Source organism: Carcharhinus amblyrhynchos, chromosome 2, assembly GCF_965287045.1.
Source record: "Carcharhinus amblyrhynchos chromosome 2, sCarAmb.v2.hapA, whole genome shotgun sequence".
NCBI lineage: Eukaryota > Metazoa > Chordata > Chondrichthyes > Carcharhiniformes > Carcharhinidae > Carcharhinus > Carcharhinus amblyrhynchos.
The window spans coordinates 51,663,650-51,676,979 of NC_137325.1; the positions used below are offsets into that span (position 1 = coordinate 51,663,650).

Sequence of the window (13,330 nt, forward strand, 5' to 3'; positions counted from 1 at the left end):
CACCTCTACTACTACCTCTGGCAGCTTGTTCCAGACGCTCACCACCCTGTGTGAAAAAATTGCCCCTCTGGACACTTTTGTATCTCTCCCCTCTCACCTTAAACCTGTGCCCTCTAGTTTTAAACTCCCCTACCTTTGGGAAAAGATATTGACTATCAAACTGATCTGTGCCTCTCATTATTTTATAGACTTCTATAAGATCATCCCTCAACCTTCTACGCTCCAGAGAAAAAAGTCATAGCCTATCCAGCCTCTCGTTATAACTCAATCCATCAAGTCCCAGTAGCATCCCAGTAAATCTTTTCTGCACTCTTTCTAGTTTAATAATATCCTTTCTATAATAGCACGACCAGAATTGCACACAGTATTCCAAATGTGGCCTTACCAATGTCTTGTAGAACTTCAACAAGATATCCCAACTCCTATATTCAATGTTCTGACCAATGAAACAAAGCATGCTGAATGCCTTCTTTACCATTCTGGCCACCTGTGATTCCACTTTCAAGGAGCTATGAAAATGTATCTCTAGATCTCTTTGTTCTGTAACTCTCTCCAGTGCCTACCATTAACTGAGTAAGTCCTGCCCTGATTCAATTTACCAAAATGCATTGCCTCGCATTTATCTAGATTAAACTCCATCTACCATTCGTCAGCCACTGGCCCAATTGATCAAGATCCTGTTGCAATTGGAGGTAACTTTCTTCACTGTCCATTATTGCCACTAATCTTGGTATCATCTGCAAATTTACTAACCATGCCTCCTATATTCTTATCCAAATCATTAATATAAATGACAAATAACGGTGGACCCAGTACTGATCGCTGAGGCACACCACTGGTCACAAGCCTCCGGTTTGAAAAACAACCCTCTACAACCATCCTCTGGCTTCTGGCAAGAAGCCAATTTTATATCCATTTAGATATCTCACCCTGGATCCGGTGAGATTTAACCTTATGCAACAACCTACCATGCGGTACCTTGTCAAAGGCCTTTCTTCTCCAGTGATCGCTATTTCCCCGGCCTTCTTTCTTCCCCCTGAGACCTCTCTTCCCTATGATCATTCCTACCTGCAATTATTCTTCCCTGTGATCCTTCTCCACCAGGGTCCTTACCCTTGCAAACTTTCTTCTCCACCCACATCTCTTTTCCCCATGACCAATCTTTCCCCATAATCAATCTTCCCTGTGATTTTTTGCTATCTGTCATTTCTCTACCTGTAATGTTCTTCATTCCATGGATCTGCTTTCTCTCCTTCCTCTGCAATCTCTCTTTCACTATGACATCTCTTTCTCCAACAATCTCTCTTTCCCCATGCTCTCTTCCCATGCTCGCTCTTCTCCTGTGATCCCTCTTCCTCCCTGCATTCACATTATTTCCCTGCACATTGAACCCACCCTACAATTTGATGCTGGCATGCTCCCTCCCAGCACACATTGAACCCAGGCTGCACAGATGAGGTACAGTTCCCTAATATTCTGCCCCATCAAAGTACATCAGCCCCATCCTCAGTAGAGGATGATGGTTTTCCATTTTCATGCCAACCATCCTGTAAAATCCTTAAGTGAGCTTCTTAATTCTGACTTGGTTTAAATGTAGATCCTGTAATTCACGGCAGCATTGACAACCTCCACTCCCCTAATAAAATAAATACTTCCATTGTTAAATTAAACATGCCAATGAAACTTGCGTTTTGTTTTGTAATTTAAGTGATGAGGTGAACTCTATTCCGTTCTGTTCATAATCATATTGCCTTTCTAAAACATTCAGCTTAAACCACATTATTAATCCATCACTATTCATTACTGGAATTTCCTGCAGCACTTTTAATTGGTTAATGCTTCTGCTGTCTTATTACTGATGTAAATTAACTCTATTGATTACACTCATGCAGGAACCATACTAAGTAGATGAATAAAAATATGACCATAATTTATGAACAGTCAATCTAACTTTCCATCTGTTTTTCATATGATAAAAGAAACAAATATTAATGTTAAAAAATTGCTGAATACAATGTCATATTCTGATATTAACTTGGAGGAGCATTGGGAACAGGAGGTATCTGATATCATATGGGAAATTCAGATGTAAGATCAGTGAGTATTTCTTTAACTCAGGCACCTCATTGTTTTATTTCTGGCTTGGGTAGTGCTTGTTGGCAGTGAACATAATGAGAGCTCTCATGACATCATCTCAACTCCAGTATTTCAAAGGCCAATACAAAGATCAAATTTAGATGAGTTAGAAGTTGGAAGAACTTTGAAAATGAATTCGGAATGATCAAAGGACATGCCTTGGGTTGACTGATGACTCCCTTTATATATTGCTGGAGACAACGGAGCTATAGAGTGATATTCTACCACAGCAACAGGAGGTAGAAACCTGCTGTTGACACGTAGAAAGGATTGCTGGAGGTGGCCCAGGAATTTAGCGGTAGAAGTATTTTGCCACATGATTGGAAGGGCAAACTTTCTGCCCATTGAACAGAACTTTAATTACCTAACCAGGATGGGAAAGGTGAGTAAAGTTGCACAGTCCTCTCTCCCCCCCTCCCCCAACACCACCACCACCACTGCATTTTACCTTGTTAAGCCTAACACAGATCTGCAGGTTAGGAGGTTTGGCCATGCTAGATTGACCCTTAGTGTCAGGACGATTAGCAGGGTAAATATGTGGCATTATAGGGATAGGACCTGTGTGGGATTGTTGTCAGTGCAGGCTTGATGGGCTGAATGGCCTTCTGCACTGTAGGGATTCTATGATATCCATCACATCACTTCTCAGCTAGTTATCTTGCTGGCACACCCATTATTTTCTTTCAGTGCGCTCTCTCGCTCTCTGCCACCCACTCTCATACATGATGCCTCTCTCAAATAGTCACCCTCACTAAATGCACTGTCATATCATGACATTGCAGTCAGTATTTGGCCTGTTTCTCTTCCTGATGCAGATAAAGAGAGCATGTGTAAATCACAAGGGAGCAGGAGTGGATTTCACAGTTGGTAACTACAGAGCAGGATGCATTCAAGAATAGTGGCAGCTTGGTATCCCCATTCATTGGATATGGGGATCTGAGACTGTACAGCTGCCTGGAAGCAGAATGAAATATAATGTACATACATGTCAAATGGCATTCAGTCATGTTGACTTGATTTCAGCAGTGAGTCAATTTGATCTTCGTAATGATAATTTGCAACATTCTGACTTTGCCAGTACTAATTCATATCTTTCCTATCCACCAGAGCCTTCCTGTGCACAGGAGTCATTGGACCTTGTGGAGGACAAATCCTCAGAGGATCTCATTTCTTCCAAATGTGCACAGGATTCGGAGATTAGACAGATAGTTGGGTTTTCTCCTGGTGACTTACTAATGCTTCACAAATGAGCAGAAGACGATGGTGGTGAAGAGTCTGTCCTTTGCAGGCTCCAATCAGCTGAAATGAAGTGGTGTACTCCGAGACCATCGACAAAAAGAAGCATCATTGCAAAGCACTAGAGAATATGTGATGTGCTGACAAGAATTTCAAGCACCTTGACCACAATAGCTGAAGGAACAGAGGAATATTTTTCAAAGTGGGTTGATGGCCAGAGCCATGGAAGATCATTTGCGACAATCAGATGACTCCATGTCAAACTAACCATGGCCATGCAGGATCTGGGTACCAAAGTAATTGGTGCCTTGAAAAGGATCTCAGCCTTGACTTTACAGTGCCACGCTAATCTGCAACAAGTTACTCTCAAGCAATTTGGTGGCAGTAAGTGTGGTAACAGAGAGGGATGATGGAGAAAGGAACCATTTAAAAACTTAAGAACATAAGAAATAGGAGCAAGAGTTGGGAGTTTGGCTCAGTGAGCCTGTTCTGCTATTCAGGAAGATCATGGCCGACCTTCTACATTAACTTCACTTTCCTGCATTATCCTCCTATCCCTTAAATCCTTTAGCAGTCAAATGCATCAGTTGCAGCTTTGGATGTACTAATCTACTGAACTTTGATAGTCCACTTGGCAGAGAATTCCAAAGATTCATAATCCTCTAATTGTGGATTGCTAATTGGCTATGAGAAGTGATGTGATGGATATCTAATTGTGGACTGACCCTTTATTATAAGGCTATGACTCCTAGTTCTAAAGCCTCCAGCCAGGAGAAACAGCCTCTCAGGAAAAAGAACAAACCTCTGTAGTTCAGCAAATGTATAAGCATGGGTGATTGAGGAAACATTATGTTATAAAGTTTGTGATCTTTAGCAAAATCGCATAAGATTTATTACTGTAAACTTTCTCCCATCTTGCGCATTCTTGGGTGTTTTATGGTTATGATTGTGACAAGTCCTCCCCTCCTCATCCTTCTCAATCCAACTACAGCTGTTAACACAGTTGACTGCACCATCCTTCTTGAACCCCTTTCCTGTGACATCCAGCTGGCTGGAACTGCTCTTGATTCCATTCTTATCCATCCAATCATAGAATCAACTGCAATGGCCTCTCTTCCTGCTCCTGCACTGTTGCCTCTGCATCCCAATGACCCTCCTTCAATTTCTCTGCTACATACAGCCCCTTGGCCTTATCATTTGATGAATACTCATCATTGGTTGATCTAGGGGTTCCTTGATACACGCTTATACAGCTCATAATGCCCGGCGCACATAGGAAGCTAACCAGAAACACAGCCTGAGCCCCTGCTCATTCAAATTGGTATCACCACAAACAAGGCTCGCATAACTGACAGTCCTGACAAACAAGCTTGTCTTTTGCATTTATGGGCCACCAACTTGAATTTCCTGCTTAAGCCGGCAAGAGGCAAATGCGTTGAAGGCAGTGGTCACTTTTATAGCCACTGGCACTGTGCCCACCTGAGCCAGCAAGGTGCCAATCTTCCTCAGAAGGCTGCAGATGTGTGCCAGCACCTACATGGCAACCTGAGCCTCTGCAAATGCTGCTGTTCTTATAACTCAACAAACTCAACCTTAGATTACCACCCTGTATCAGGGTGTGACTTCCTACTTGCTACATGCCTCTGCTGCTTCCTCTTTTGCAGTCTTGCTGCAGGCCTGCCAATGCCTGCCTGCTGCTACTGCTGCTTCTAATGCTGATGGTCCCAAGGTATGGATGGTCTAAGAGAGTAAGAAGTCTCACAACACCAGATTAAAGGCCAACAGATTTATTTGGTAGTAAACGTCACTAGCTTTCGGGGTTTGCCCCTTCGTCAGGTGTCAAAAGCTAGTGGCGTTTACTACCAGATAAACCTGTTAGACTTTAACCTGGTGTTGTGAGACTTCTTACTGTGTTTACCCCAGTCCAATGTCGGCATCTCCACATCATGGTCTAAGAGAGCCAATACTCGTACCTGTCCTGATGTGATTCAGGAAATGTCCAAAGTGTTGAATGTAATCTGTGGAGCAATCATTTCATATGACGGTAAGATAGAAATTGTGAGGCTCACTCCTTATTGATATGCCTAACTTTTAATCAGCCCCATCAACTGTTGTTGCATTGTCACTTGCATCAGTATGTATCAAGAATCCCAGGAATGTGCCATTAAATTTAAAAGTCAGTTGAAACATTGTTCTGATTGAATGATTAATGTGTGTTGATAGGCAACCTGTTTTGTAGGGGGTATACTTAAATATTTGGAGTGATATGTGGAAACAAGTGGGCTGGAACTGCTTTCCTGACACGCTCACAAATGTCAACATCCCTCTCAGACCCTCCACGTACTCATGGTTAAAATCAACACACCAGCTACCCCCAACTCCCCCACCACAGAATGTCCTGGATAATAACTATACCTAATAAACAAGGGAAGGAAGGTTATTTCCTCCTATTAATAGCTTATTCCATGTCTAGATGTTTTGACCAGAATGATAGAAAAGTGCAAAGCTCCATGAAATTAAAACATTGAGAACTTTAAAATTATAGCCCTGACTCAGATTACTATTATGTAAATGTTCATACAAAGCTGCTATATCTAATTTTCTTACATTATAGTATCCTTTATCAGTGTACTTTTCCAGTTCTCCTGCCAAATACCAGCCATTAGTTTGTCTTCAAAAATGATTTGTGTTTGTAAGTGATTTCTGGGCCTTTTATGCTTTTAAAAATATTTCTCTTTGAGCTACTGCCTCCCTGCAGTTCCTGATTAAGCTGATAAAATGAATAGCCTGGACCAGAATTGAGTTCATTGTAATCATTGCTAAAGTAATGTGCTCAGCCAGCAGGAGATGTACTGCTGTTCCTTCACTGTATCTGGATCAGAACCCTGGAACCCTTTCATAACAGCACTGTGGATGTACCTATACCACATGGACCGCTGTGGTTCAAGAAGGTGGCTCACCACCTGTTTCTTAAGACCTGTTAAAGAGAGGCAATACATGCTGGCCTAGCCAGTGCTGCCAACATTCCATGAAAGAGTAAATTAAGAAAAATTAGGCCCAGAAACTGGGATACATTTTGAAACATTGCACATGCAGCCTCGTAATTGGATAGCATGAAGTGTTCCTCCACTAGGTTGGATAAAGACAAACAAGGGACTTCCTTTATCCATCTGGATTGGTGTTCGAAAATGAGACCTGTCCCTCACTTGAAGTCCCTGCCGCAATACCGCCCTGCCTTTGGTAACAAGCACCATTGCTGGTTGCACTCAGGCTAACCAACATGCAGATTACCTATAGAAAAGAGAAAGCTAATTATTTGTAATCCATACAGCCTCTTGCTCACTTGCACTCCTGTGTCATTTCACTTCCCCTGACCCCCCAAGTTCTGAAATTCCTGACTCTCTGGACCTGGTCTCACTCACCGCCTTTCCTGCCCAACATCAAGATCACCAACTTCCAGACCCCTACCTACAATCGTCCTGTTTCCCTTGAGACCTGTGGTCGCCCCCAAGCCTCTTCCTTAATTCCCCCAAACTTCACTGAGACCGACGATGTCTATGTTCCCCCAGCCTCAGGCCCTAAATTCTCCTAAAACCTGCAATCCCACAGATGCCCTCATTTTTTCCCATTGGCTGTGATGTCCTCACAATCCTCCTTTCCCCTGAGACCCAAGACCCTCGACTGCTTTTGAGTCTTATGATGCCCGAAAAGTCCATGATTCTCCTCAGAGACCCATGATTCTTCCTAGATCCTTAGTCCACTTTACCTTGAAATCCCCCAAGACCTTCAATTCCTCTTAGGTATGCAAGCCCTCCAAAACCCTCATTTTCACCAAAAGCCCATGATCCTCTTGGTGCCATGATTCCCTCCCAAGGCCCGAGATGTATGATTCCATGAGACTGTCATTTTCACCTCTGATTTCCCTTGATATCTGTGAACCCTGAGATCTCATTTCTAGTCCTGGTCACATGATACTGACCCTTCCCGAGATACTTATTTCCCTCTCATGCCCTTGTTGCCTCCTGAAATCCTTGCTATCCCGCCTGAGACCATAAGATTTAGGAGTAGAATTAGGTCATTCGGCCCATTGAGTCTGCTTCGCCATTCAATCATGGTTGATATGATTCTCATCCCCATTGTCCTGCCTTCTCCCCATACTTCTTGATCTACTTATTGATCAAGAACCTATCTGCCTTAAAGACACTCAATGATCTGGCCTCCACAGCCCTCTGTGGCAATGAGTTCCACAAGTTCACCAATCTCTGGCTGAAGAAATTCCTCTTTATCTCGGTTTTAAAGGAGCATCCCTTTACTCTAAGATTGTGCCTGCAGAGTAAGTAATGGATGCTCATGAATTTCTAAGCAATAATATTGTGTTAATGGGTGATGTTTTACTCAAGTATATTCAACACTAAATGTACTTTCAATGGGAAAAAGGTTAAATACGTGGAAGAACATGAAGTAAAACCTTTAATTTGTCCTTCATTTTCTGCATACTCTTTAACCTTTCTGTATTTTATTCAGGCTGCAAAACTTCCTTCTGTGAGTGAGCTGGGAATTGGTAGCTTTTACTTCAATGATTTTTCCCTTGATATTGATGGAATGATAACAGCATCACTAAGAATGTTCCTGGAACTGGGGATGGTACAGAGATTCAAAGTCGATTATGAGGTAAGGAAAATAAAAGCTGCTGGTGTACATTTAACTTTTTACAGTTTACCTCCTGGATCCTTCAGCTAGCTTGGCCCTTCTACTTGGCCAAAAATATACTTTTTTGTTTTTCACTTAGTAAGAGATGGTATAGCCACTGTTAATATTGTCCTCAAATTATCAGAAAGAATCTGGTTGGAAGGCCTGATCCAAGATCAACCACTGCAAGCTAATACATCATCTGCTGAGCCAACTCCTTAAGGCAGCAGAAATAAGTAGCAAAATAACATTTAGCTGCATAATTGAGAGCATTTCAGAGTCATCTGGAGCTTTTCTGTCCCTCTCTGGAAAATTTCTCCTCTGTTTGCAAAGTCCCTCTGACAGGCCAAACAAGGTTTGGGACATATTACTTATGTAATTTTAGGCTACAAAATGTGTCTCCCCAACATCGATAATTTGGCTACAGTGTGTGCCAGTGGGAATTACTCTATGGGGCTACAGTTTTCTACCACTGCCTTTTCTGCTCAACAGTCACCCAAACTCTCAATCCAATCACTGCAGGCAGGAAACAGAGTAAAAAAAAATGATAAATGTGGTCTTGCTGATAAATTTGGCAGGATCTCTGCCTTCTGGAATTTCTGGGTTTCCTCTTCTCCATCTCTGCCTCCCTTGTGAATATTGGAACCAACATTTTGACTTTCAGCTGGAAGAAACCCATGTGAAATAAAGTCCAATACCTTTAGCTGCCCTCTTACTATCTGTCAAGCATGGAAAGAGAGCTAATTAACATTAATTAGTATTAAATTGTTTAGGAGTGATTAGGTTAAGCTTTAAATGACTTGTCGACACAGAGAAGGAGCAGATGAGTAGGAGCACATTCTTTTTTCCAATCATTAAGCAAGGTGAACCGTAGTACTGTCTTATCAATTAAGCCCGAGTCTGTCTCACACCTTCCCTTTGGGATTTCTTTCATTGAGTTTCTGCCCCAGCACCTTTTTCATTCTTTCCCCCATCTTCAAACTTTGCAAATGCTGACAACTAGTTAGTGTATTTTGAACTTTACTGAAAAAAGAAAACGTATTTGTCGAAATGTACAGCCATTTTTAATGAAATGAGCACCTACTTTTAAATTTGAACTATGTACTAATTTTCCACATGTCCTTTTAAACTAGTTGCTGGCACCAGGCCAAAGCTGAGCAGGAAACCTAGGCTAACTGTTCAAGTTATTAACTCAAATAATCTGACATGGCAAAATTGTACACAGTGCATTCACTGTATTACAGACTAGCTTTAAACTGATACCTTTGCAATAGGATATGCAAAATCAGGTCTTATGTGGAGTCTAAAGATAAGTACTTAGCATCCTATTGACTAAGCTTTTTCTGTTTTATAAAATGCACTTATTGCAAATTAACTGCAAATTGTCATTTTGAAATTGCTATTTGCCGTAATTTTTATGGAAGTATTCTCTGGCTGTTTAATTCAAGCAGAGCTTCACTTGGAGAATCTTTTGCAAAAATTGCATTACTTATCAATCACAACACAAATCAAGATCTGAAGTGCTAAACTGCACTTCATGATGCTGCAGTTCCTGTTAATTACCCATAAATACTACATTGGTATGCCACTGAGTTCCATTCTCATAAAAATGCTCTGAAGTTAGTGGCAAATGCTAGGAACGTATGAAATGCAATCAGCTCTTTCTTTCTCCATCTCCCAGGGTGATATTTCTTCTGTAACTTGTACCAGATAGAATTCAGGTCATGAAAAATTGCAGGCTGAATAAACAGACAATCCAAAACCTCAGTAATGAGTTCAAGAGGGACTCTTAAGACCAATGCTGTCAGAACTCGTTCTCTTCCTATATATGTAGACATAACTCCGTTAATGACTGATGTTGTTTCTGGTGCATTTCAGATACCTGTGAGGGACATAATTGTTACTATCAAGCTGTCTTTGTTCGTTCATATATCTCATGTTACTGCTGCACTTAGCTCAAGAACATTAGTTCTGATATCCAGTTCTCTAGGGTGGTGGAACAATAAAACAGGTTTAATATAACCTTTACCAAATAGCAAACTTCTTCATGTTAGCTAACAGGACACGTGTCAAATGTCATAATCACTAGATTGATATGACTTCAAATCCAAAGGCAGCAATCTAAGTACAAATCCAATGTTAATCAATGCATTGAGTTACATGGGGGAAGGGACCTTCTTACCAGCTCATCCCACCAGTAGGAGTGCGAGAGAGGCGAAAAACCAGCTTTGTGCCTGGTTTCTCATCTCTTGCAATACTACTAGCCCTGATCTGCTGCTGAAAACAGCCTTGCACCTGGGAACGGTGCAAGGCTGATTGTAGAATTTGAATTTCAATATGACTAGTGAGCTCAGGGTGGAATTGTCCAGGCTCAGTTGCATTAACGGCCTTTCCAGTGGAGATCCTCACCAGCAAGGATCGCATATAGCCGCCGCCAATAGGGATCAGGCGTAATACCCTCTCCAGTGGGACTGGAGGCCATTGAGGCCTCCCGGGTGGTTGGGAGCTGGCAGTGGCCACCAGGCAGTGACAAAACTGGGGCCTAAGGGAAGAGGATGGGCATGAGTGCGCATGGGGCTGTGCACTCTGCAGCTGGGGATTGGTCATAGCAGCAATTTACCTGGGGGGGGGTTATCGGAGCAGCAATAAGTCGGGAGGAGGGGTTATCAAGGCAGCAGTCAGCTGGGATATCCGCTTTCAAGCCAGCAATGAGCCAGGAAGGCCAGCAATGGGAGGGGGATACGGTGAACAACATCTCTCAGAGTTCTATATAGACTTGTAGAAATCAAGACGCATGTGCAATGGCACATTCTAGCTATCAGCAGCTAGCTTTCTGGTGAGAATTGAGTGTCTACTTCTACTAGCATGAATCACACTTTGCCTCATTTTTGCACTAAGTGGCATGCCCTTATAAATTGAAAACTCGCTGAAAAAATGGGCATGATTCAATCCCATTTTCATGCCCGTTTGGCACTTAATTTTTTTGGTAAATTCGCTCCTGTGACCTTTCGTCCTGTAGGATCCTCTTGGCTGAGGTCTTCCAGTTTTGAGTGTACAGTGTACTAGCATTTTCATCATACTTCAGGTCATTTCACCTTTATTTGGTATCTCTTGTATCTTCTTGCTTATGAAATGATTACTTGTTACATTTCCAAATAACTGTTGCATGAGTCTTTTTCTGAGTAAGATGGAAAACCAATTAGCTAATACTAGGCAACAATAGAAATGACATACAGATCTTATACAAGTTATTATTGTAATATTTTTCCACAAGTGAATATGTGCCAGTCTTGGCTCACCTCTAAGTCAGAAAGCAATGGGTGTAATTGATCTGAAATGATTTAAATCCCCAACCTTTTATATGAGAAAAACAGCTGTTAGAGTTTTAAAAAGGTTGCTGGACTGCATTGATTGACAGGCCATTTGGTATAGCTTAGAAAATAACTATTGCTATCTGTTCCTGCAGTTTTACTAAAGTTCATTGTTGACATTCCCCAAGGACAGTTATTACAGCTGAGATTGTTATGGATATTTGGTTAAGTTTCAAAAGTTATCATCTTTGATTTGGGGGGGGGGTTTAATTTACATTTACATTTTGATTGACAGTTTAAAACACCATTAAAGGATTAGTTTTCTTTGAGGTGGTTGCTAAATATAGTTTTTTTTTTATAACAGATTGACCAATTCAGGGATTTTGAAATCTTTGAATAGGTTTCATGAATGGTAGTTCTGGTATTAAGTCTGTGTAGCTCTATTACATTGTGTGAAACTTTTATTTCAGCTCCACCTGGCTCCTGAGGTCTGGTGACCACCCTCACTACTTACTTTCTGAGATGTTCATGTCCATTGCTCTCCTCTCAGCTTTATCTAGTCCCAGAACCGGCCACCTTTCCTGGTGGCTTTGCTGAGATGGAAGATTGGCCAACCCTCCAAATGGACCACAGCTTTTGGAGGCAGCTTCTCTTTCTTTAAAGGATCACGAGCCTTAACAGCAACTAATTAATTGCTAGGTGGGCCTAAAACAAAGGAGTGTTTGCCGCCTACTTTCATGCCTGTTTTTGGACCCCCACCACCCTGACTAAAGTCATAAAACCGCTCTATCCTTTTGTGCTATACAATATGGGGGTACAACTGCTTCTTGCACCATCACACATGGATTAGTTGCAGGTCCTAAGTGAAGTAATCTGTCTTTTGCCAGTATGGCAGCAGAGAAGGACTTTCCTGCTGCAATTTACAATTAGACAGATTTGAGCCTTTACTGAATGCAGCCTCTGTTGAAGAAGAGAGCTGAGATTGATCTTAGAGTGGCTAGAAATCCCACTAAAAACTGTGTCATCAGTGGGGTCCAGGAGCCTTATGTAAATGAAAGAGACAAGATTCCACATTACAAGTTGCTGACGTATTGCCCACTGTCAATGTGTTCTCTGTGTCCATCATTCCCCACTTAAAATCGGGGTCCAGTTTATCCTTTTCTCTCCTCACATTGTGATTATCTATCCAAAAGTAGAGAGTAAGTACAGGTAGTTGCTTCTGAAACCATTAAAATGTCTGCATGAAATCCTCTCCCTACAAATTTAACAAAGATTCTAATTTGATTATTCATGAATATTTAACAACCAAGGTACATTTCCATACAATTGAAAGTTATTGACCATGTTGTAAAAAGTAATGAAGTCAGAATGGAATTCCTACTCTTTAATTACTAAAAAAACTCCTGGGGTTCACAAAATATTAGATTCTTACTTCACCTGTAAACAAAACTCAGGATTTCATTCCAGGGTGTGTGCAGTACACTAAATCAGCTTTTAAAGAGAAAAGTAAATCTGCCAAGATTATGTATTAATTTCAACAGAATAAACTAACATACATAAATTTATGTGATGTTGCAGGTTCTGTGCCGCTGGCTGCTCACCGTGAGAAAGAATTACCGTGCTGTTCCATACCACAATTGGCGTCATGCATTTAATGTTGCACAATGCATGTTTGTAATGATTACAGTAAGTCAATAGACTTGTTTGATAGTCCCTGTTAAACCAGACATTAGGACTGTGCGTAAATCACAGCATAAAGTAGATGACACCAATTAATGAAGATATGATTAAGAGGGTTTTTTTTATTTTCTCAGGCTTCATTTGATTCAAATATGTTTAAGTAAGTACTGATGGGTTTTGTTTAATAGGGACAATTTGATAAATGGGACAATTTCATTTCCATAAGGATTTCTTAACTGACTGGCAGAATTATAATTACTAACCGCTTTAGTATTTAG

General features: G+C 41.3%; 1 protein-coding gene across 1 annotated transcript in view; it reads left to right on the top strand.

Annotated features, from left to right (window-relative positions):
• The window catches only part of pde11al (phosphodiesterase 11a, like), a 270,592-nt gene that overhangs the window by 176,569 nt on the left and 80,693 nt on the right, over positions 1–13,330 (top strand). Inside the window, exons 12-13 of the mRNA XM_080216102.1 lie at positions 7,897–8,043; positions 12,951–13,058. Coding sequence (XP_080072228.1) covers positions 7,897–8,043; positions 12,951–13,058 — 255 coding nt within the window. The remainder of the gene's footprint in view (positions 1–7,896; positions 8,044–12,950; positions 13,059–13,330) is intronic.